The sequence below is a fragment of the Budorcas taxicolor genome, chromosome 16, assembly GCF_023091745.1.
Source record: "Budorcas taxicolor isolate Tak-1 chromosome 16, Takin1.1, whole genome shotgun sequence".
NCBI classification, from domain to species: Eukaryota; Metazoa; Chordata; class Mammalia; order Artiodactyla; family Bovidae; genus Budorcas; species Budorcas taxicolor.
Genome location: NC_068925.1, coordinates 78,451,917 through 78,478,388, shown reverse-complemented (window position 1 = coordinate 78,478,388; position 26,472 = coordinate 78,451,917). Strand labels below are relative to the sequence as shown.

Here is a 26,472-nt window from a genome sequence, read left to right as displayed (position 1 = left end):
TAGCTTCTTGCCTTCTGCACAGACAGCTTTCTATCTTCTACAGCACTGTACACAGCCCGTGCCTGCGGCATCTAGCAAATTCTACCATAGTTGTCTGCGTCTGTCTTCCTCTGCTAGACCCTAAAATTTTAAATGCAGAGTCTGTGACCTGTCACTGCCATAGTTTTTGGCACACTCTGAGAAGGTACAGATCCTTGCTGGTTAAATCAACACATCCATGAATTTAAATTTTATCACAGAGGAAGTCCAGGTTAGATTTTTAAAATGTTGAATTATTATATAAAACAAGGGAGATATTCGCCAGTTAAAAAAACGTGCACACTTACCCCTTTCCACTAGCTCCTGCTGCTCATCTAAATTGCTGTAAAGATAAGACATGTAAGTTTGCATACTCTTAAGAAACAGAATTCAGTTGGCAAGCAATTTATATTTGATGAACATCTTGGGGGAAGGAGGAAGTAGAGATGGGGAGGATGAAAGGAAAGAGGGGAGGGGGTAAGAAGGCATCAAGCGGGGGGGAGGGGAAAGAGAGGTAGGGGCTGGGGAACCGACCATGGGAGGTTGGTCAGTCTCAGAGAAGTGACCGCATTTTTTTTGTTTGGAACTTCTTGATTTTCATAAAGTGCAGTTGTTCCTGGCTAGAGGAATGTATATGCTTCCCAATATATTTCTCTCCATTGTCACTTCTAGATACCTATGACCCACTTCGTACTAAAAGAACAGACACATTCTTTTCATTGGTTATTACTGAAGGAAATCTATCCCATTATTAGTAAACATAGAAAAAATAACATTTAATATAAACCAATAAGACCATAGGAAAGTCTTTCATCAAAGGTTAATGATGTCCTAGACTTCTTACTGTCATCTCTGAATTCCACTTAATTGGTTCCAAGTTGGCCTCATAAATGGGACTTTCATCATTATAACTACTATTATTATCTTTTCACTTTGAAATCAACTCTTACCTGGATCTTTTCTTATGCAGATCATAGATCTTATAGAGAACAATGAGCAGGGCTATTGATGTCACAATAATCAGAAATACCAAAAATATGATGACTGCGTTAGCATTGTCTAGGAATGAAAAAGAACACAGGAAGAGAGCTTATGTCAAACATGTTGCTGGATTCGTTGAGAAATCACTTTTAAAGTACTTACATTTTAACACTTTCATTTCTTTTGAAGTTTTTAAAAACTGTAATTTTTATAATGAGACCAAAGACAGGATGTTTCTGATTTTGTAGTGTCTTGCCCATATCTCACCCATTTATTGGTTCAGAACCAATAAAATATTTTATATTTTAAGAATTCATAGTACGGAAGATCAATTCTCTTCCTTTCTACTAAATAATGTCCATTTATGAGACACTACCATTTAGATTTAATTCTCTTTCTTTTGGTCACTCCTTTAGAAAGGGATCAAATAGGTAATCGACTTACGATTCTCAGAGATAACCTCCTATAGTTCATGTGCAGAACTCCGTTCAGTTCAGTTCAGTCGCTCAGTCGCGTCTGACTCTTTGCGACCCCGTGAATCGCAGCACACCAGGCCTCCCTGTCCATCACCAACTCTCGGAGTTCACTCAGATTCATGTCCATCAAGTCAGTGATGTCATCCAGCCATCTCATCCTCTGTCGTCCCCTTCTCCTCCCGCCCCCAATCCCTCCCAGCATCAGAGTCTTTTCCAATGAGTCAACTCTTCGCATGAGGTGGCCAAAGTACCGGAGTTTCAGCTTTAGCATCATTCCTTCCAAAGAAATCCCAGGGTTGATCTCCTTCAGAATGGATTGTGCAGAACTAGCTAGCTTCTTAAGGGGATCAGAAAGGTCATTGCCCTACATGAGATAAACCTGTTTATTGAGGTATAAAATCAATTAACCACAGGACAAAATTATTTTATTCTACACTTGATATTAGACTTATCCTGACATGAGTTTTTACAAAGGTTTAATGTGAAACCACATCCTTTCTTGGAAGAAGGGCAGAGAAAAGAGCGCTTATTGGAAATATCTCTTGTCCTGAACAAGTAGGTAATACTGTTCATCTACGGTGAAAGTCCAGTGAAATAATGTGGAGACATCAGGGTCTCAGTGCTGGATACAAACCTCTTGGGCTCCCAGCCTAGATCCACCACTTCCTGATTGGGACCTTGGCCACAACCCTTATTATCTTTGTATCTACACCCCTAATTAGTAAACTGAGGCTAAGTTGGATCTACAGTAGCATAGTGTCGAGACATCAGTTTAGTTCAGTTCAGTTGCTCCATTGTGTCCGACTCTTTGCGACCCTATGAATCGCAGCACACCAGACCTCCCTGTCCATCACCAACTCCCAGAGTTCACCCAGATTCACGTCCATCGAGTCCGTGATGCCATCCAGCCATCCCATCCTCGGTCGTCCCCTTCTCTTCCTGCCCCCAATCCCTCCCAGCATCAGAGTCTTTTCCAATGAGTCAACTCTTCGCATGAGGTGGCCAAAGTACTGGAGATTCAGCTTTAGCATCATTCCTTCCAAAGAAATCCCAGGGTTGATCTCCTTCAGAATGGACTGGTTGGATCTCCTTACAGTCCAAGGGACCCTCAAGAGTCTTCTCCAACACCACAGTTCAAAAGCATCAATTCTTCAGCGCTCAGCCTTCTTCACAGTCCAACTCTCACATCCATACATGACCACAGGAAAAACCATAGCCTTGACTAGACGGACCTTAGTTGGCAAAGTAATGTCTCTGCTTTTGAATATGATATCTAGGTTGGTCATAACTTTTCTTCCAAGGAGGAAGCATCTTTTAATTTCATGGCTGCAGTCACCATCTGCAGTGATTTTGGAGCCCAAAAAATAAAGTCTGACACTGTTTCCATTGTTTCCCCATCTATTTCCCATGAAGTGATGGGACCGGATGCCATGATCTTCGTTTTCTGAATGTTGAGCTTTAAGCCAACTTTTTTGCTCTCCTCTTTCACTTTCATCAAGAGGCTTTTCAGCTCCTCTTCACTTTCTGCCATAAGGGTGGTGTCATCTGCATATCGGAGGTTATTGATATTTCTCCCGGCAATCTTGATTCCAGCTTGTGTTTCTTCCAGTCCAGCGTTTCTCATGATGTACTCTGCATAGAAGTTGAATAAGCAGGGTGACAATATACAGCCTTGACATACTCCTTTTCCTATGTGGAACCAGTCTGTTGTTCCATGTCCAGTTCTAACTGTTGCTTCCTGACCTGCATACAGATTTCTCAAAAGGCAGGTTAGGTGGTCTGGTATTCCCATCTCTTGCAGAACTTTCCACAGTCTATTGTGATCCACATAGTCAAAGGCTTTGGCATAGTCAATAAAGCAGAAATAGATGTTTTTCTAGAACTCTCTTGCTTTTTCCATGATCCAGCGGATGTTGGCAATGTGATCTCTGGTTCCTCTGCCTTTTCTAAAACCAGCTTGAACATCAGGGAGTTCACGGTTCACATATTGCTGAAGCCTGGCTTGGAGAATTTTGAGCATTACTTTACCAGCATGTGAGATGAGCGCAATTGTGCGATAGTTTGAGCATTCTTTGGCATTGCCTTTCTTTGGAATTGGAATGAAAATGGACCTTTTCCAGTCCTGTGGCCACTGCTGAGTTTTCCAAATTTGCTGGCATACTGAGTGCAGCACTTTCACAGCATCATCTTTCAGGATTTGAAACGGCTCCACTGGAATTCCATCACCTCCACTAGCTTTGTTCGTAGTGATGCTTCCTAAGGCCCACTTGACTTCACATTCCAAGATGTCTGGCTCTAGATGAGTGATCACATCATCATGATTTTCTGGGTCATGAAGATCTTTTTTGTACAGTTCTTCCATGTATTCTTGCCACCTCTTCTTAATATCTTCCGCTTCTGTCAGATCCATACCATTTCTGTCCTTTATCGAGCCCATCTTTGCATGAAATATTCCCTTGGTATCTCTAATTTTCTTGAAGAGATCTCTAGTCTTTCCCATTCTGTTGTTTTCCTCTATTTCTTTGCATTGATTGCTGAAGAAGGCTTTCTTATCTCTTCTTGCTATTCTTTGGAACTCTGCATTCAGATGCTTATATCTTTCCTTTTCTCCTTTGCTTTTCGCCTCTCTTCTTTTCACAGCTATTTGTAAGCCCTCCCCAGACAGCCATTTTGATTGTTTGCATTTCTTTTCCATGGGGATGGTCTTGATCCCTGTCTCCTGTACAATGTCATGAACCTCATTCCATAGTTCATCAGGTACTCTATCAGATCTAGGCCCTTAAATCTATTTCTCACTTCCACTGTATAATCATAAGGGATTTGATTTAGGTCATACCTGAATGGTCTAGTGGTTTTCCCTACTTTCTTCAATTTAAGTCTGAATTTGGTAATAAGGAGTTCATTATTATTCACTATTCACCCAAAATATTTTGGGTCTTAGTGTGTGTCACTGATTTAAGTATTTAAGATGCCTCAGAGAATGAGACAGACAAAGATCCTTGTACTCATGGGACTGATGTTCTGGGAGGAAAGGCAGTTAACAATATATACTATAAACAAGAGAACAGTTAAGTAGGCTGAAAGATGATGAAGACTGGAGCGTCGGCTGCATGGCGCTGGAGCAACTGTGAGGATATACCCCACGTCCAAGGGCAGAGAAGCCCCAGCAAGATGGTAGGAGGGGCAAATTCACGTTTAGAATCAAAGCCCATTCCCACCAGAGACACTCAGAGGGCTCAAACAAACCTTGTGAGCACCAGGACTCAGAGACCCCACAGAGACTGAGCCAGAGCTGTGTGTGAACGTCTCCTGAGGAGGTCCGGGTCAGCAGTGGCCTGCCGCAGGGGCAGGGGCTCTGGGAGCAGCAGACCTGGGTGTGGAATAAACCCTCTTGGAGGAGTTCGCCATTAACCACCATAGAGCCTCCAGACTGTACACAGGACAGGGGAAACAGACTCTCAGCTCAGTTCAGTTGAGTTGTTCGGTCCTGTCCAACTCTTTGCGACCCCATGAACCGCAGCACGCCAGGCCTCCCTGTCCATCACCAACTCCTGGAGTTGACTCAAACTCACATCCATCGAGTCGGTGATGCCATCCAGCCATCTCATCCTCTGCCTTTTCCTTCTGCCTCCAATTCCTCCCAGCATCAGAGTCTTTTCCAATGAGTCAACTCTTTGCATGAGGTGGCCAAAGTACTGGAGTTTCAGCTTTAGCATCAGTCCTTCCAATGAACACCCAGGACTGATCTTCTTTAGGATGGACTGGTTGGATCTCCTTGCAGTCCAAGGGACTCTCAAAAGTCTTCTCCAATACTACAGTTCAAAAGCATCAATTCTTCGGTGCTCAGCTTTCCTCACAGTCCAACTCTCACATCCATACATGACCACTGTAAAAACAATAGCCTTGACTAGATGGACCTTTGTTGGCAAAGCAATGTCTCTGCTTTTGAATATGCTATCTAGGTTGGTCATAAGTTTCCTTCCAAGGAGTAAGTGTCTTTTAATTTCATGGCTGCAATCACTATCTGCATTGATTTAGGAGCCCAGAAAAATGAAGTCTGACACTGTTTCCATTGTTTCCCCATCTAGTGATGGGACCAGTTGCCATGATCTTCGTTTTCTGAATGTTGACCTTTCAGCCAACTTTTTCACTCTTCTCTTTCACTTTCATCAAGAGGCTTTTTAGCTCCTCTTCGCTTTCTGCCATAAGGGTGGTGTCATCTGCATATCTGAGGTTATTGATATTTCTCCCAGCAATCTTGATTCCAGCTTGTGTTTCTTCCAGTCCAGCATTTCTCATGATGTACTCTGCATAGAAGTTAAATAAGCAGGATGACAATATACAGCCTTGACATACTCCTTTTCCTATTTGGAACCAGTCTGTTGTTCCATGTCCAATTCTAACTCTTGCTTCCTGACCACATATGGGTTTCTCAAGAGGCAGGTCAGGTGATCTGGTATTCTCATCTCTTTCAGAATTTTCCACAGTTTATTGTGATCCACACAGTCAAAGGCTTTGGCATAGTCAATAAAGCAGAAATATATGTTTTTCTGGAACTTTCTTGCTTTTTCCATGATCCAGCAGATGTTGGCAATGTGATCTCTGGTTCCTCTGCCTTTTCTAAAACCAGCTTGAACATCTGGAAGTTCATGGTTCAAGCTGAACCCTGGTTGGAGAATTGTGAGCATTACTTTACTAGCATGTGAGATGAGTGCAATTGTGCAGTAGTTTGAGCATTCTTTGGCATTGCCTTTCTTTGGAATTGGAATGAAAATGGACCTTTTCCAGTCCTGTGGCCACTGCTGAGTTTTCCAAATTTGCTGGCATATTGAGTGCAGCACTTTCACAGCATCATCTTTCAGGATTTGAAACAGCTCCACTGGAATTCCATCACCTCCACTAGCTTTGTTCGTAGTGATGCTTCCTAAGGCCCACTTGACTTCACATTCCAGGATGTCTGGCTCTAGGTGAGTGATCACACCATCGTGATCATCTGGGTCATGAAGATCTTTTTTGTACAGTTCTCCTGTGTATTCTTGCCACCTCTTCTTAATATCTTCTGCTTCTGTTAGGTCCAGACCATTTCTGTCCTTTATCGAGCCCATCTTTGCATGAAATATTCCCTTGGTATCTCTAATTTTCTTGAAGAGATCTCTAGTCTTTCCCATTCTGTTCTTTTCCTCTCTTTCTTTGCATTGATTGCTGAGGAAGGCTTTCTCATCTCTCTTTGCTATTCTTTGGAACTCTGCATTCAGGTGCTTATATATTTCCTTTTCTCCTTTGCTTTTTGCTTCTCTTCTTTTCACAGCTATTTGTAAGGCCTCCTCAGACAGCCGTTTTGCTTTTTTGCATTTCTTTTCCATGGGGATGGTCTTGATCCCTGTCTCCTGTACAGTGTCATGAATCTCCGTCCATAGTTCATCAGGCACTCTGTCTATCAGATCTAATCCCTTAAATCCATTTCTCACTTCCACTGTATAATCATAAGGGATCTGATTTAGGTCATATCTGAATGGTCTAGTGGTTTTCCCTACTTTCTTCAATTTAAGTCTGAATTTGGCAATAAGGAGTTCATGATCTGAACCACAGTCAGCTCCCAGTCTTGTTTTTGCTGACTGTATAGAGTTTCTCCATCTTTGGCTGCAAAGAATATAATCAGTCTGATTTCAATACTGACTTCCCTGGTGGCTCAGATGGTAAACAGACTCTGGGAGGGCACAAACAGAACCTTCTGCACATATGGACCCAGGAGAAAGGAGCAGTGACCCCACAAGAGACTGACCCAGACTTGCCCGTGAGTGTCCAGGTGTCTCCACAGAGGCGTGGGTTGCCAGTGGCCTGCTGCAGGGTTGGGGGCACTGAGTGTAGCAGTGCATCATGGGACCTTTGGAAGGAGGTTGCCATTGTCTTCATTACCTCCATCATAGTTATGTCCCAGGTAAATAACAGAGGGAACACAGCCCCACCCATCAACAGAAAATTGGGTTAAAGATTTACTGAGCATGGTCCCACCCACCAGAACAAGACCCAATTACCCCCTCAATCAGTCTCTCCACCAGGAAGCTCCAATAAGCCTCTTATCCTTCTCCATCAGAGGGCAGACAGGCTGAAAACCACAATTACAGAAAACTAACCAGTCTGGTCATATGGACCACAGCCCTTTCTAACTCAGTGAAACTATGAGCCATGCCATGTAGGGCGAACCAAGACAGATGGGTCGTGGTGGAGAGTTCTGACAAAATGTGGTCCAGTGGAGAAGGGAATGGCAAACCACTTCAGTATTCTTGCCTTGAGAACCCCATGAACCGTGTGAAAAGGCAAAAGGATAAGACACTGAAAGATGAACACCCCAGGTGGGTAGGTGCCCAATATGCTTCTGGAGATCAGTGGAGAAATAACTCCAGAAAGAATCAATGGATGGACCCAAAGTAAAAACAATGCCCAGCTGTGGATGTGACTGGTGATGAAAGTCCGATGCTGTAAAGAGCAATATTGCATAGGTACCTGGAACGTTAGGTCCATGAAACAAGGCAAATTGGAAGTGGTCAAACAGGAGATGGCAAGAGTGAACATCAACATTTTAGGAATCAGTGAACTAAAATGGACTGGAATGGAGGAATTTAACTCAGATGACCATTATACCTACTACTGTGGGCAAGAATCCCTTAGAAGAAATGGAGTAGCAATCAAAAGAGTAGTCAACGAAAGAGTCCAAAATGCAATACTTGGATGCAGTCTCAAAAATGACAATGATCTCTGTTCATTTTCAAGGCAAACTATTCAATATCACAATAATCCAAGTCTATGCCTCACCAGTAATGCTGAGGAAGCTGAAGTTGAATGGTTCTATGAAGACCTACAAGAACTTATAGAACTAACACCCAAAAAAACTAACACCCTATAATGTCCTTTTCATTATAGGGGATTGGAATGCAAAAGTAGGAAGTCAAGAGATACTTGGAGTAACAGGCAAATTTGGCCTTCGAGTACAGAATGAAGTAGGAGAAAGGATAATAGAGTTTTACCAAGAGAATGCACTGGTCAGTGCAAACACCCTCTTCCAACAACACAAGAGAAGGGTCTACACATGGGCATCACCAGAGGGTCAATGCTGAAATCAGATTGATTATATCATTTGCAGCCAAGATGGAGAAGCTCTATACAGTCAGCAAAAACAAGACGGGGAGCTGACTGTGGCTCACATCATGAACTCCTTATTGCCAAATTCAGACTTAAATTGAAGAAAGTAGGGAAAACCACTAGACCATTCAGGTATGACCTAAATCAAATCCCTTATGATTATACAGTGGAAGTGACAAATAGATTCAAGGGATTAGATCTGATAGACAGAGTCCCTGAAGAACTATGGATGGAGGTTTGTGACATTGTACAGGAGACAGGGATCAAGACCATCCCCAAGAAAAAGAAATGCAAAAAGGCAAAATGGCTGTCTGAGGAGGCCTTACAAATAGCTGTGAAAAGAAGAGAAGCAAAAAGCAAAGGAGAAAAGGAAATATATAAGCACCTGAATGCAGAGTTCCAAAGAATAGCAAAGAGAGATGAGAAAGCCTTCCTCAGCAATCAATGCAAAGAAAGAGAGGAAAAGAACAGAATGGGAAAGACTAGAGATCTCTTCAAGAAAATTAGAGATACCAAGGGAATATTTCATGCAAAGATGGGCTCGATAAAGGACAGAAATGGTCTGGACCTAACAGAAGCAGAAGATATTAAGAAGAGGTGGCAAGAATACACAGGAGAACTGTACAAAAAAGATCTTCACAACCAAGATAATCACGATGGTGTGATCACTCACCTAGAGCCAGACATCTTGGAATGTGAAGTCAAGTGGGCCTTAGGAAGCATCACTACGAACAAAGCTAGTGGAGGTGATGGAATTCCAGTGGAGCTGTTTCAAATCCTGAAAGATGATGCTGTGAAAGTGCTGCACTCAATATGCCAGCAAATTTGGAAAACTCAGCAGTGGCCACAGGACTGGAAAAGGTCAGTCTGCATTCTAATCCCAAGAAAGGCAATGCCAAAGAATGCTCAAACTGCTGCACAATTGCACTCATCTCACACACTAGTAAAGTAACGCTCAAAATCTCCAAGCCAGGCTTCAACAGTACGTGAACTATGAACTTCCAGATGTTCAAGCTGGATTTAGAAAAAGCAGAGGAACCAGAGATCAAATTGTCAACATCTGCTGGATCATCAAAAAAGCAAGAGAGTTCCAAAAAATAACGTCTACTTTTGCTTTATTGGCTATGCCGAAGCCTTTGACTGTGTGGATCACAACAAACTATGGAAAATTCTTCAAGAGATGGGAATACCAGACCACCTGACCTGCCTCTTGAGGTCAGGAAGCAAGAGTTAGAACTGGACATGGAACAACAGACTGGTTCCGAATCAGAAAAAGAGTATGTCAAGGCTGTATATTGTCACCTTGCTTATTTAACTTCTATGCAGAGTACATCATGAGAAATGCTAGGCTGGATGAGGCACAAGCTGGAATCAAGATTGCTGGGAGAAATATCAATAACCTCAGATATGCAGATGACCCCACTCTTATGCAGAAAGCAAAGAAGAACTAAAGAGCATCTTGATAAAAGTGAAAGAGGAGAGTGAAAAAGTTGGCTGAAAGGTCAACATTCAGAAAACTAAGATCATGGCATCTGGTCCCATCACTTTATGGCAAATAAATGGGAAAACAGTGGAAACAGAGACACAGTTTATTTTTGGTGGCTTCAAAATCACTGCAGATAATGACTGCACCCATGAAATTCAAAGACGCTTACTCCTTGGAAGAAAAGTTATAACCAATCTAGACAGCGTATTAAAAAGCAGAGACATTAGTTTGCCGACAAAGGTCTGTCTAATCAAAGCTATGGTTTTTCCAGTGGTCATGTATGGATGGGAGAGTTGGACTGGAAAGAAAGCTGAGTGCCAAAGAATTGATGCTTTTGAACTGTGGTGTTGGCGGAGACTCCCGAGAGTCCCTTGGACTCTGAGGAGATCATACCAGTCCATCCTAAAGGAGATCCGTCCTGAATATTCATTGGAAGGACTGATGCTGAAGCTGAAACTCCAATCCTTTGGCCACCTGATGTGAAGAACTGACTCATTGGAAAAGACCCTGATGCTGGGAAAGGTTGAAGGCAGGAGGAGAAGAGGGCGACAGAGGATGAGATAGTTGGATGGCATCACCAACTCCATGGACATGAGTTTGAGCAAGCTCTGGGAGTTGGTGATGGACAGGGAGGCCTGGCGTGCTGCAATCCATGGGGTCGCAAAGAGTCAGACACAATTAGGTGACTGAACTGAACGGAACTGAACTGAGAAGGTGAGGAGTTAGCTGGACAGGTATCTGGGGGATGCTTGTTCCGGCACAGGTTGGATTAGGTGAGAGCCTAAGGCAGGCACACACCTAGCATCCAAGGAGCAGCAGGAATCCCCTGAGGCTGGAGTAGGGGAGAGGGATGGGCATCAGGAGATGCCAGCTGAGAATGAGTCAGCAGAGGGCAAGGGTAAGATTGGAGGGGATTGTGAAGCATTTAAGGTCACACTGGGGTGTGTGTGTGTGTGTGTGTGTGTGTGTGTGTGTGTGTGTGTGTGTGTTTGCTTGTTTGTTGTTTTGCTGCACCACTATATTTGTAAGATCTTAGCTCCCCAATCAGGGCTGGAACCCACACCCTCCAGAGAGAGAGCACAGAGCGCGAGCCATTGGGCCTCCAGGGAATGCCTGCTTACCTTGGTATTTGAGTTAAATCTGTACCACCTGCAGGATTTTGAGTAGAGGAGAAATAAACTGTGACTTGGGCATTATACAGATTTGTATCACCCCCATGTTGAAAGTACTATCATCCAGGCAGAATTTGACAGTGGCTCAGATGAGGCTGGCAGCGCAGGTGTTAGGAGAAAGAAGTCATACAGCACCACAATCAGTGAAGACCACGAAGGCTGTGCGGAGCAGCCCTGAGAGGGGAACCGAAGCTCAGTTTGGGATTTGAGAGTCTGAAAGGACAAGTAGACACCCAAGCGGAGGTGCCAAGTAGGAAGCCGGCTAGAAGGGGCCTGAGACTGGACAGAGGGTCTCCAACACACAGCTGTTGCTTAAAGCTGTGAAGACTGAATGATTAACCCGGAAAGTAAAAGTGGACAGAAGTCCCAAGACTCAGTCCTGAGACATGCAGGGTTAAAAAGTGGGAGGAAAAGATGCAGCCGGCAAAGGGACTCTCATGAAAGCAGGATGAAAGGAGGTTTGCTCTTGACAGGTGTGCGGGTGGAGAACTCGGGCGGCAGCTGAAGAGGAAACGGGGTCAGGAGAGATACTGCACTTGCTCCCGCTTGTTTGCTTTTAAACACCGCATGCCGACGAGACCTATCCAGCAGGGGAGGGAAATGACGAGCCAGGAGAGAAAAAAGGCTGTTGGTCATGGACGTTGGTTCCAGGATCAAGGGATTCCAGGGTAATGGCAAGAGAGAGATTACGGTGACGGATTACGAATTGACTTTGTGCATGGTGGGAGCCCTAAAGGAAGTCGGTCCTGAATAGTCGTTGGAAAGATTGATGCTAAAGCTGAAACTCCAATCCTTTGGCCACCTGGTGCAAAGAACTGACTCACTGGAAAAGACCCTGATGCTGGGAAAGATTGAAGGCAGGAGAAAGGGATGACAGAGGATGAGATGGTTGGATGGCATCATGGACTCGGTGGACATGAGATTGAGCAAGCTCCGGGAGTTGGTGATGGACAGGGAAGCCTGGCATGCTGCGGTCCATGGGATCAAAAAGAGTTAGACCCGACTGAGGGACTGAACTGAACTGATGGTGGGAGTGGAGGACCTTTATCTACATCAGGGTTCACTACCGCTGCTGTGGTCACTGCGCTTCATGAAGATGGGCAGAGACCTAGCATTCTTACTCTTGTAGGTGAGGAAACAAATTCAACCCTCCTAAATCATGTTTCTAAGGCAATACAGAAATTATACATTTGAGGTGGGCGTGGGCTGAGAAGCCTGGGTGCTTTGAAGGAGATGGGTGGTGAGGAGAATTTCCAGATGGTGCCCAAGGTTTCCAGTCTCGGTTATCTCATCAACCACTAATGTAGGCACTATGACAAAGAAGCTGCAGAGCAAACCCCAGCCTCAAGTCAGCGGGGACTTTCCCACTAGAAGACACCAAGACTGTTCTGGGTGAGCATGACCTAATCACGAGTCCTTTAAAAAAGCTGAAGTCAGTGATTTGAGGTGCTGAAGGACTCTCCAGGCTGTCTGGAGCAGGTCAGCTGAAAAGAACACAAGGGGCTTCTGGGAGCTGAGTGCAAGCCCTGGCCCCGGGACCCCAAGGAAATCAGGCCAGCGGTCCCACCACAGCAAGAAACAGGACTCCGCCAACCTGGATCAACCCTGGAAGCATTTGTATGCATGTTCTCCAGACAAAAACTCATCCTGGCCGACATCTAGGTTTCACAAGACCCAGTCACACGGAGCCGGAACTCTGACTACGGAATTGTGAGCTAATAAATCAATGGGTGTGGTGTGAAGCTGCTGGTTTAACCCGTTAGACAGCAAGAGAAAATGAATACACAGCTACCTGTCCCATGTGCTTTCGGCTAGAGACAGTCCGTGGGGTTGAGGGGAACAACTGGCCTCCTCCCCGACCCTGCTCCCCTCCTCTGCCCGTGGCTGGCCCTAGCTAACTCTTAAGCAGACTTATTTTCTCTCCCTTGCTGTTAAGTCTGTACAGGTAACTGAGATAAGGGTAGCAGGCATCTCGATCACAGCTGGGTCTGGTATTTGCCACCCTGTGAAAGACCCTACATTCTCTTCTCCAGAGTGCTGGCTGGAGCTTGGTTGTCATCCCAAATTCAGGAGCCACCTCTGCAGAGGGCAGCCCCTGGGTCCGCATGGAGCTATGAATGAGTGTGTGGAGCAGGACTCTGCCCTTGACAAGGACATAAACATCCCCAGTTGGAGTAGAAACGGACCTAGAGCCCATCAGACAGAGTGAAGTAAGTCAGAAAGAGGAAAACAAATAGTCCGCATTAATTCAGTACGTGGAATCTAGAGAAATGGTACAGACGAACCTCTTCGCAGGGCAGGAGTGCCGATGCAGATGTAGAGGGCAGACAGGCGGGCACCAAGGAGGGGGACGAACTGAGGGCCGAGCACTGAGACACGCGCGCTACCCGCGGGAAGCCGCTGTCCGCGGGAAGCCGCTGTCCGCGGGAGTTGGGGATGGACAGCAAAGCCTGCCCAGCTCAGCTCAGCTCAGCTCAGCTCACTGCTCTGCGACAACCTAGAGGGGTGGGCTGAGGGGTGCAGGTCCAAGAGCCAGGAGATGCACGTGTGCGTGTACATAAGTCACTCCACTGTACAGCAGAAACTAACCCAGCAACTGTGAAGCAACTATACTCCAATTTTTAAAAGTGATTAAGAAAAGAAGCAGTGTCTACTCAGTTACGCCACAGTGATTTGGGGATCTATCTGTTACGGCATCCACCACTGTCTTAACTGATCAATACCCCTCATTCATCCCACACTGACCGAGCAAATGCTATGCTTCCTACAACCATGACGGTCTCTGGGGATAGGACAGAAAACACGGCATAAAAAGGCACCAGTTTGGAGGGAATCTTCCTTCTCTCTGGGGGGAAAACAAAGGCTAGACAGGTGAATAAGCCAATAAAACGATTATATATTTTCCTTGGATTTAAGGGGAAAAAGGTAGAGAAGTATGAAAATAAGAGAAACCTATTTTCTACATGGTCTGTGCGAGATTTCCTGAGCATGAGACGTTTATTTTACAGCCGGAAGCATGGAGTGACTCAGCCAGGCCAAGGGCTGCCCAAACTGTGTGTCTGGAGACAATGGATGATCAGTAACAACACAGGGGATCTCCGCGGCCCACACGGCCCCTTAAGGACGATGGAACTTCTAATCACCTTCTCCCCTGTGTCTCACTGTAACTAGGATTAAATCGCCACTGAGAACCAAGCCCTCAAGGAAACCCTCTCACGAAAGATGGATGCCAAAATAATACATCAACTTCTGACTCCAAAATGTGACCCAGACAAACTCCAACAGGCCAGCAAAAAGAAAGTGAACCGAAGAAAATTTTCCACAGATAGTAGTCTCCAGGTCACAAAGGCCAGTAGCATCCCAGAAAATAAGTGCAAAAGACCCACAGACGACCAAGAATAAAGAGGAGAGCCGAAACGCTCCCGGAAGAAAATAAAACACGGGGACATAGGAAAAGACAAAGAAGCCGGGAAGTCACACGAGACACAGTGGAACAAACAAACATACTTCAGAAAAATTCTTCTACAGAGCTTGCAGGTATTTATTTGTTTATTTGCCACACCATGCAGCTTGCGGAATCTTAGCTCCCTGAGCAAGGACTGAACCCACAACACCCTGCAGGAAGCTGAAGACTCAACCACTGGACCACCAGGGATGTCCACAGAAATACTTTCAAAGTCTAGATTTTTAAGCTTAGATTCCATCCCAGGGTAACATATTGATCAAGTGCCATTATAAAGATATCTTAATGCATGCAAAATTGGAATATCTCCTTCTTACAGTACCAGATTTTTTTAAAAATGGTAAAATTATAAAAATACATGAGATTCAAATGCAGCAATTCTAAAACGGGAAACCGATGCGGGGAAATTTTATAATGGCATCGGGGCTGTACCCCTAGAGAGCTTCAGAAGAAAAGGGCCCAAATGTTGTTAAACTACAGGTGGTAGAGTGTGATGCCATAAAAACTGCGTAAAATACATTGCGAGTAGCTGCGCTTCTGTAATTCACAACTTGAGAGCCGCCCCACCCTGGAGTAGACGTCACTATTAAAAGGGGACAACATGATTCATCTCTTAGGAGAATCTGTTGCTAGAAAGAGTTGATACTTTTTCTGCCTTATGGAGAAAAGGAGGATGGGGTAACCCTATATCTCCACTGAAGGTAAAATCTGATCAAGATGGACTCGCAGCTGTGTTACTTGGCAACACGGCGGGTATTGACACAAGCCCTGAGTTCTACATGGCGTCTGGGCCAGGACGGGCGTGGATGAACCACCGTCCTGGTGGGAAGTGCTGACCTGGGCTCCCCTGAAAGCATGCACCCAGCGCGCATCGTGTCCCTGGGCTCACCCCCGTCGGCACCTTTGGCAGCTGCGCCCAGGGAACTATCACATGATCCATCAGCTCCTTTCTTGACATGGGGCTTCTAAGCCGGGACGCTCCGCCACAGGTGGCCTCACTCTTCTCAGTGGAGTCTGGAGGGTTGAATTGTTCATGGTCCACAGACTGCGGTGGGCAATGCTACCAGGAATTCCTTGGCCAGACCCCGCTTCTGACTGTGTTTCCTGCTCCGTGTTTCTGAGTGAAGTGGTGCGAAGCTGGGCTTATAAAGATGGGTGTGTGAATTGTCCAGTGGAATCTATGACCCCCAAGAGTAAGTGCTGCCACTATGAACTGTTTACATAATCAGAAGAACTCAATGAAGCTGTTGGTATTATAAGAGCTTAGAAAAGAAAAGTGCATGGAAATAAAGTTCAAGAGAGCTGGCTGAATGTGTGTGGCATTTCACATTAGGAGCCTTCATTTAAAATATCTGAGCAGAAAGAACTAAAACTTTTTATGGAACCTAGTCAAGCAAGTTTGGAAAATAAGATGCTTTTATATACCCCCTCTTTGGAAAGACTTCGGGAAATAAAGCATCAGTGAATGCACATGTGCATATGAGCACTGGTGAGCTGCCATCAGAATCAGCTGTGGAGAGGCTTCCCTAGTGGTCCAGGGGTTAAGACTTTGCCTTCCAATGCAGGGACCGCAGGTTTGACACCTGGTCAGGGAATCAAGATCCCATATGCCTCACGGCCAAAATAACCAAAACATAAAATGGAAGCAATAGTGTAACAAACCCAATAAAGACTTTAAAAATGGTCGACATCAAAAAACATCTTAAAAATATAAAAATAAAAACTAGCTATGCTTGGTAACACCGCACTTGGAGGTCTGAATTTAACTTAATTTACAAAGCTGACAAGCAGAGAAAACTCAGACAGTGCAAGGTCTTCTTCCTCCACAGGCTCAGACCAATAAGCAACTCTCCAAAGAGCAGCAGATGATACTGTTTTTAGACAGGGAGGAAACTATAAGAAGAACTGAAAACAGAAATAGTGAAAATTGGGCATTCTGGTGAGCAGAACAAGCAGAGGGGAGTGGTGGCATCCAGCTGTTACCCTCACTGTTACAATGACATTTAATTTCAGTGATTTTTCCTACACACAGCTCTACTTTGATTAAAGCATTTTTGCTGGCATACTCAGTCACGTCAGACTCTTTGTGATCCCATGGACTGTAGCCCACCAGGCTCCTCTCTCCATAGAATTTTCCAGGCAAGAATATTAGAGTGCGTTGCCATTTGCTTCTCCAGGGATCAAGCCCATGTCTCTTGCATTGACAGATGGCTTCTTTACCACTGAGCCACTAGGGAAGCTTTTAGGGACTGTTTATCCTAGCTTAGTTGGGTACATCAACATAGATTCGTAGTAACACCTGCCTCTGCCAAGCATACAGTTGATGGACAGAAGAAAAGAAAAGGTGACAGCGCTGGCTTCTGCAGCACATATACTAAGACTGAAGCAACACAGAGAATTTTAGTGCCACTCCTGGGGTAAGGAAGACACACAGATTCATGAAGCACCCCATATCTGGGGGCAGTTTGAGATGAGCAGATGCAAACTGGTGTACATACTGAATAGATTATAATGGATAAACTACAAGGTCACACTGTATAGCACTGGGAACTATATTCAATATCCTGGATAAACCATAATGGAAAAGAATATAAACACAGAGTGCTTTTGGATGCATGTGAGATGCTTCACTGTACAGCGGTAATTAACACAACACTGTAATCAACAATTCAACTATACATCAATAAAAAGTAAGTTCAAAAAAAAGGTACTTTCTAACACGGTACACAAAACAAATGTGCTGGTTCCTAACACAAACATCATAAACAGAATCATAATAGGAGTCTATGTAGATAAATTCCTCATGAATTATTTTATGAAATCAACCAACTTTCAAGAATTGAATTTTCTAAACAGAACTTAAGATATTATTTCTTTTTCAGGAAACCTCAGGTTGGATACATTCAGTTGATGATTGAAAAGCAATGTCCAGAATGACCAAAATCCTGCCTACGATAAATAAACAGCTTTGGCTAACTGAGTCTAGTTTTTGGTCATGGGAGGTAAGGTTGACTGGTTTGATCTCTGGGTAGGAAGATCCCCTGGAGGAGGAAATGGCAACCCACTTCAGTATTTCTGCCTGGGGAATCCCATGGACAGGGAAGCCTGGCGGGCTGCAGTCCATGGGGCTGCAAAGAGTCAGAGGCACTGATCGACCTAGCACACACACAAAGCATTTGTTTGAAAAAAAAAAATACAAACAGCAAACACACACATGCCCCACGGTAATAAGATGACTGAAGATACCAGACCGCCCCTCAGCTTACTTTACATGCAAACACGCTTATGTCAGAAGACAGGTGGCTGAGGACAGTAGCGGAGCCTTTCTTTCAAGTTTTCAGATAAATGCCAACAGGACAAAATATTCCACTATGACATTTATTGAGCATTGTGGAGCGGCCAGGTGCATGCGGACAGGAGAGGGGCCCACACCACGCAGGGCAGCCCCGAGCCTGCCCAAATGTAAGGCCTTATTTTAACATAATGTTCACCTGCACGTACATTTGCTCATACAACTTAAAATATAATGTTTATGGAAATATATAATTTGAAAATTTAATAATTAAATGTGAGTACGAATGTAAAATAATAAAGCATTGGAAGTGGGAACACATGTCCCATGAAAACAGAATAAATAGCCAAGAGAAGACTTACAAGATGTTGATTCTGTAGTACTCTTCGGAGGACCAGCATATTTTGTATTGTGATAATAGACCTGGGTTTCAGAAATGAGAGAGAAGAAGGTTTTCTAAATTAAATTTGTGAATCACAATATAACACACTCCTATTTGTCATACATTGCTGTTTATTTTCATTAAAATATACACTGGATAACTTGAAACTTCAAGACTATGGCAATACTCATCAGATTTCTTAAATATTTACCAGTGAAAATGATATAAAGAAATCTTATCCAATTTAGCAATAATAATAATACTGATAGTTATGGTCAGCAAGAACTAAGTGGACATGAAGGAATAAAATCCAACATACCAAAGTGTTCATTATTTAAAGTTAAAATTCCCTATGAATAGACTAATATCTTCACATTTCTTTAAAAAGGAAATTCTGGTGTATACTGCTTACTAGAGTTACACATACTCATACTCTGTACAAAAAAATTTTAAGACTAAGTGGAAACAATTTAATGTAAGAATCACACTATTTATATTAAAGTGATTTTAGTTCATAAGGGTTAAAATGATACAAATTGATGACATGGCAACATCTACAGTTTAGACATAAGGAGTTCAAAATATTAAACATGATCAAGCAAAAACAATTTAGATAAACAAGGGAAACTGCATGGACCAAGAAAGCATTAAGAATCTTCAGTCAAAAAAACAAAACAAAACAATTGAGGTAAAAGTAGATTTGAACAGTATAATTAAAAGAGATTAACGATAAACATACTTTGGCAACCTGATGTGAAGGACTGACTCACTGGAAAAGACTCTGATGCTGGGAAAGATTGAAGGCGGGAGGAGAAGGGGACGACAGAGGATGAGATGGTTGGATGGCATCACCGACTCAAAGGATATGAGTTTGAGTAAACTCCAGACCTTGGTGATGGACAGGGAGACCTGGCATGCTGCAGTCCATGGGGTCGCAAAGAGTTGGACATGACTGAGTGATCTATAAAAATATATATACCTAAGCTTTTACCCTGTGGAGGATATACAATCTCCCAGTACTCACAGAATGTTTATAAATATTAATCTCACATTGAGCTGTAAAAAATAGTGTAAATTTCAAAGGGCAGAAATTGTAAAAGCCCAGTTATCTTTTTAAAATAATAATTAAGCATAATAAAAAATGCAGGAATTAGAAATGTACAAACATTTTCTTTAAAAAATTAATTAAAAATGCTTCCAAATTACAATTACATACTCTATGGAAATTATCAATAATAAGAACAACCTAGTTTATAAATCCATTCATTCAATTTTATGTCAGTCATTTAGAAGTTAGGGATAAAAGACATGGGATAGAGTGAAAATTTTAGCAAAGGATAATCGATAAGTTGAAAGCTTTTTCTTAGTTAATAAAAAAGAAAAGGAGAAAGAAATAGTCAAAAATCACTTTCAGTTCCCAAACTAGCAGAACATCAAAATAAACCTATAATAATGGAAAGTAATACATTAATAACTATAAAAACAATTATATTAATTTATTAACTGGAGATAAGAATGATGTATAAAGCTAAAACGTTACTCCTTCATGAAGGTATAAATGTAGCAACAGGTTCTGAAATAAACATAAAAGCAAGTTATGGAAGCTGCAGAGAAGAAAACAATAGTCTTTTGAAGAGTGAGGAAGAGAATGGAAAGCTAAACTGTCTCCTAATTTGAATTTTAAGACTGCACTTTAATATGGTGTTGAGCTATATTTTTCCAGAATAAGTTATCACGATTGACACATGGGAGAAGAAAACTCCAGAAAGAGAGAAGAGTACTAAGTTCCTAAAGAGAGTAAAACCTAAGTGTTTTGAAAAACAGAAAGAAAGCCAATGTGCCTGGAGCTTCCTGGGTGCTGAGGAAGATGAGGTGAAATGGACAATGATAGATAATAACAATGCATTTGTTTGGGAAAATAAAAAAAGTGCACTCATTCAAACCCTCCTATGCTGTGGGTAGGAATGTGAATTGGTGCGGTCACTATGGAGAATAGCATGGAGGTTCCTTAAAAAGCTAAAATTAGAGCTATCACACAGCACAGCAATCCCACTCCCAGGCATAAACCCAGAGAAAAACATGGTCTGAAAAGGCGCACGAACTGCGATGTTCAGCGCAGCACCGTTTACAATGGCCAAGACATGGAAGCAACTTAAGTATTATCCACCAGCAGAGGGATGGACAGAGAAGACGAGGGACATGTGTGCAGTGGAATTTCACTCAGCCATACAAAGGAGCTCAACAGCGCTGTGTGCAGAGGCGTGGATGGACCTGGATTGCCACACAGAGTGAAGGAAGTCAGAAGGAGAAAGGCAAACATCACCTATGTATGCTGAACTTAGAAAAACGGTGGAGATGAACTTATTTGCAAAGTGGAAATAGAAACAGACGTAGCAAACAGACATGGTTACCAAAGGGGAAAGAGGATGTGAAATGATTTGAGAGATTAGGAGTGACATAGAGACACTGTTGATACTGTGTATAAAATAGACAGCCAGTGAGAGCCTGCTGCCCAGCACAGAGACCTCTCCTCAGTGCTCTGTGGCGACCTAAATGGGAAGGAAATCCAAAAAAGGGGATATGTGTACATGTATGACTGATTCACTTTGCCGTACAGCAAGAAACTAACAAAACATTGTAAAGCAACTATACTCCAATGGGTTAATTTTTTAAAAATCTTAAATTATATGTAACTCCCTTTTGGCCCAATACATTCTTTTTCAGGAATTTATTCAGAGATAATAAAAGACATATTCAAAGTCGCTGTTATTTTCCAATAAGAGTGTTTACTTACTGTTGCTTTTAACAGAGACCAAAACAGTTACGGTGAGTAGAACGCAATCAAGCCATAAGACAGAACCTTGTGCAACCATTAGAAATTAATAGCAGAATATTTAATATGGAAAATGTTCATGATACAGTGATTTTTGAAACATGTAGTTTATCAAACTGTGTGCTTTTATCATGGGAGTGGTGAGATAATGAGAAATATATCCAGTTTCTGACAGAGAGCTCCTAAAACCTGCGTAGTTTCCTGCGTGCATGCTCAGTCATTCAGTTGTGGCCAACACTTTGTGACCCCATGGACTGTAGCCTGTCAGGCTCCTCTGTCCATGGATTCTCCAGGCAAGAATCCTGGAGTGGGTTGCCATTTCCTGCTCCAGGGAATCTTCCAGACCCAGGAATCAAACCCGGGTCTCCCACATTGCAGGCAGATTCTTTCTCACTGAGCCACCGGGAGTGACAGTCTTTTCTTCCACTGAAGTACCAATGAGTGGGTTCCCAGATGGCTCCCGCAGGAGGACTGCCAAGACCAAGCCAGAATCAGTCTTGGGATTTTCAGCAATCCGCCCCCCCATTCTTGTGAGAAGTGAGAAGAGTGGAAAACGGAGTTAATGACCGATCACGTACACGAGTACAGGGTTCAGAGAGCTTCCAGACTGGGGAGCACATTCACATCAGGAAAGAGACACACCCCCAACTCCACGGGGACAGAGGCTCCCGCACTCAGACCCTCCCAGACCTCCCCTACGTATCTCTTCAGCTGGCTGCTTACCTGAATCCTTTCTCACAGCCTTTAAGTATTTGCCTGAGTTATGTGAGCTGCCTTAGTAAATTAACCAAACTCAAGGAAGGGGTGATGGGAGTCCCCGACGTGGAGCCCAATAGAGCAGAAGTGATGGGGATCTCTTAGCTGTCTTTCGGAAGTGGGGCGGGGCCAGTCTCATGGGACTGACCCCTCCCCTGTGGAATAGGACACTTTCTCTGGGTAGATGGTGTCAAAATTGAATTAAATTATGGGGCGCCCACCAGTCGTCTCAGATAGCTGCTAGACGTGGGTGACCCAAAGTGTCAGGAGTCTTTCAGGTCTTCAGTTTTCTTTGGAAATTCTCAGTATTTCTTACAGGGAAGAAACATAGGAGGCAGAATGGACTGAATGAGCTGAGGCTTTCTCCTACAGCAAGAAGGAAAGACTGAGCCCTCCCATTTGAGAAACACATACACAAAACATGGTCAGTAGACAGTGAGCTTATGGGTGAGCTTTTAAACTCGGCATACATTGCTGTTTCCTTACATTTTTTTCCTATTTTCTAACCGCAATGTACCTGTAAAAAAATATTTGTAATTAAAGAAAGATCACATTAGTAAAGGCACAAAGCCAAGAAGAACAAAAGATGTGGCAAAGTAATAACCAATAATTATCATTAATAAATAATAACAATTTGTGCCCTGTGTTTCTTGACATAGGAACAATAATTTAACCATAAGTAGTCATGCTGAAGGTCAAAAATATTCCAACCAAATATCTGCCATAAATCCCTATATTTAGTACTGTAGATGAAAAGTATGGAGTCAAAGTTTTAAGACTTATAAAGTGTGATTCCTTTAGACATCAGAGCTTCTCAAGCTTGTGTGAGCACTAGTCCTAGTATTAAGCACTGCAGAATAATAACTATAATACATATCAGCTCTGGAGTGACTATAGAAATTGTAATCTTACCGAAAAATTATATTCTGTTAAATAGTTGAGATTTTCTAACAAGAATCTGCATTCTGGTTTTGAATAATTTTTAACCAAGGTAGTTCCAATTCTCACTTCCAAATGATACATCCCTTTGGGGCCATTATCCCGGTCAGGAGGTTTACAGTTCACTTCTATAGTATTTTCTTTCGTCCGTGAAGCCTTTAGATCATTGACCTTGCTTGGATCTATCAAAATGAAAAAGAAAAAAAAAAACAGTGGTTACTTTAACCATTTGTTAAATGAATATTTAAATTACTTAATAATATATGTGAACAATATAAACCATTCTAAGTGCTTATTTGGGGATGGGGAAATTAGGAGATAATGTACATTAAAAAGCTGTTTAAGAAAACATCTGAAAATAAATTACACATCTTTCAATGAATATTAGCACATAAGTTGTTCTTGAAACTCTGAGATGCTTGCGATTCTCCCAAAGAGGTCACTCAGTTGTGTCCAGCATTTTGCAACCCTGAAGACTGCAGCACCTCAGACTTCCTGTCCTTCACTGTCTCCTGGAGTTTGCTCAAACTCATGTCATTGAGTTGATGATACCGTCCAACCATCTCATCCCCTGTCGCCCCCTTCTCCTCCTGCTCTCCATGCTTCCCAGAATCAGGGCCTTTTCCAGTGAGTTGGCTCTTCACATCTTGTGGCCAAATTATTGGAGCTTCACCTTCAGCATCAGTCCTTCCAATGAATATTCAGGGTTGATTTCCTTTAGGATGGACTGGTTGGATCTCCTTGAGGTCCAAGGGACTCTCAAGAGTCTTCTCTAGCACCACAGATTGAAAGTATCAGTTGTTTGGCACTCAGCCCTCTTTATGGTACAATCCTCATAGCTGTACACAACTACTGGAAAAACACAGCTTTGACCATATGGACCTTTGCTGGCAAAGTGATGTCTCTGCTTTTTAACACGCTATCTAGTTTTATCACAGAGAATGTGTAGAAGTAGAAAACAGAGGAAATGAAGAGAAGGGGCAGGGAGGGAAGAGATGGTGATGGGGAAACCTCGAAGACCTACAGACGGCTCAGGCCCTCCTTTTGGAAGCGCTTACATGACCCTGGAGATACCTGGCTGAATTCTTCATCAGCAACAAATCGTCTTTGTGTCTATGATAGCATAGGAATTCAGGAAAATAACCAAAGAGTAAAGTTTGAGGACTTGGATTTTTGAAGCATGAACTTAAATGACGTTAGGAGCATTTTATACCCAGCCCCGAGTAGAACACCTGTCCTCCGTGAGCCTAGCCCCAGGGAGGGTCTCTGGAGCCCCGGCTGCTGATCTGCATAGGGCTGTTTCTTCTGTCCTGACCCTCATGGAGTTCACAGTCACCCCAGAGACGGGTGGAGCTTTGCACCTGGAATCTGTGATGCCTCCCATTGGTGGCAAGAGCCGAATAAACGTAAAATGGGACTTAAAACAGTACGCAGTTCACTGCAATGAGAAGAAAATGCTGGCAAGGCACTACGGTTTATGAAGTGCTTGTCATGCAGGCAAAAGTCAGCAAGTGAATGGTTTGTGAGTGTGGTATTCTCAGGTATCTGATAGCAGTCGAAATTTCCAGACAATAAAGAAAACAATAGATAATTCATTTTTCTCTAAGTTGATTAGGTTCTTCATTGCCTGAACTCTTACACACTGTCCCAGCTCATGGTTCTCAGGTTTCATTCTTACAATTCTGTGATTATACCTGAAGGACACAGAGAAAAGCTCAAATGAGAGCTTTTAAATTGTTGTTTTTTAAATTATTAAAAACCCTAGGTATTAACAAATGTGCCAAGTCAACGTGCTTCCCAAATGAAGAATAAATGTGAACTTGCTGTTTAGACGGTTTAGATTTTGCTTTCCGCCATCCATAGAAAAAAGCATTAAACTTCATAACTTACTTGTTGCATTTGTCTTAAATTTACAGGTCACATTTCCACTGCGAACTATTTTTCCTGTGACGCAGGCTTGTAACAGCACCTCATAGTCTGTGAAAGGTGTCAAATGGTGCAAATCTCTTCCAATACAGGTTTTATCCAGAGTGGTACAATTTGGTTTATCTCAGAAGGAAAAACAGAAACATTTATTAAGTCATCAAAAGTCAGGATTACCACATATTTAACTTGGCCTGTACCATTAAATCATCCTGAGCCCACTCCAAACTGAGTGACTGAAATACAAAAACATTGTTTGTGCCTAGAAGTACATACAGCTATCGGCAAATGTACTGAATGAATGTAATTACTCCAAATAAACTCAAATATTCCAAACTAATGGTTTCATAGTTAATTTGGTACATAAGATATTAATAAATGAGTCCAAGCGTATCAGTGAAGATGGTCTATTTTCTTTCTGAGAAAGCACAGCCCATGGCAGATATTATGAAAGTCTTTTTTCCAATACTTTAGTGAAGCTTTTCCTGATAACCTCCAAACTTTGAACTTTGGTATGAGCTACTGTTATGGACTTCAGATGCAGAATCCATTTGATCACCGATAACTCCGTCTCCACGCCCTACTCCTCTGAGCGCTACAGGAATTGAGACGATGAGGGAAAGCAGCGGAGTCTGGAGGCCGCGAGAGACAGGGGACTGCGGGTGAGCTGGTTCCGAAGAACCCTTTGAGCAGAGTCAGTGCGTGAGCCACCGTGGAGGCTGGATTCAGCCAGATACCAAGCCAGTTTCTGAGAAAAGGGCACACAAAGCCTGAGGCTGTATCCCTCCCTGCCCATCCCTCCCCATCCATTCTGTTCAAGGATTATCACAGGGCAGTCATAAATTTGGATAGCACTGAGTAAGAAAGATCTGCACTCGTTACAAAAAATAAACAAGGACTTGTCTGACCACAATAACCAATGCATTACCTCCTTCTAAGCCTATTATTCAAATGCTTTTAAAAACTGTATAAAATGGAAAGGAACAATAAACATTGTTCCATAAATTCCCTCCATATACTCTGGCATTGAAAAAAACTCCATAGTGGAGAGAGAATATAAAAAGTGAGGAATACAGCAAGGGAAAGTGAGGAGATTCAGAAAAGAGAAAAGAAAACCAATGTGCTCACACAGAAACCAAGCAAAGAGAGCTCACAGGAGAGCGGTCCAGCGAGGCAGACTATCCGACTGTCCTGCAGTTTTATCTTCCTATAATTTCCACTTTCCTTTTCTCATAGACATCACTTTTCAAAGTACCATAAGCTCAAATACATGGCAAACATTTCTTCTCCATAGCATTTGAGTCCTCTTATGCTAACTGGAAAACTACATGTGGATGGAGCTTTGCTTTAGGAGTTTGATTATTATGATTCAACCAGCAAAAGGCACATGTTATCAAAATATGCAATAACACGCTGAAGAGAAGTGGCTTTCTGCCTCTTGAAATCTGAAAACTTCACCTACCCACTAAAGAGATGGAACTCTGTGAGATGTTCAGCTCAAAACTACTTTAAACTGCAGGGCAAGGGCTGTCAAGAGGGCTATCCCAAGGGCTGAGTCTATTCTGAGATGATCCACAGTCCCCACTGTGTTCTACAGGCATTTTAGATGCT

The 26,472-nt window shown here is 42.9% G+C and overlaps 1 protein-coding gene across 1 annotated transcript in view; it reads right to left on the bottom strand.

Annotated features, from left to right (window-relative positions):
- Positions 1 to 26,472, bottom strand: part of PTPRC (protein tyrosine phosphatase receptor type C) — a 132,093-nt gene that overhangs the window by 29,306 nt on the left and 76,315 nt on the right. The window contains exons 11-15 of the mRNA XM_052654011.1: positions 24,829 to 24,987; positions 22,912 to 23,120; positions 18,391 to 18,451; positions 969 to 1,077; positions 327 to 361 (exon numbers count right to left, since the gene is read on the bottom strand). Coding sequence (XP_052509971.1) covers positions 327 to 361; positions 969 to 1,077; positions 18,391 to 18,451; positions 22,912 to 23,120; positions 24,829 to 24,987 — 573 coding nt within the window. The remainder of the gene's footprint in view (positions 1 to 326; positions 362 to 968; positions 1,078 to 18,390; positions 18,452 to 22,911; positions 23,121 to 24,828; positions 24,988 to 26,472) is intronic.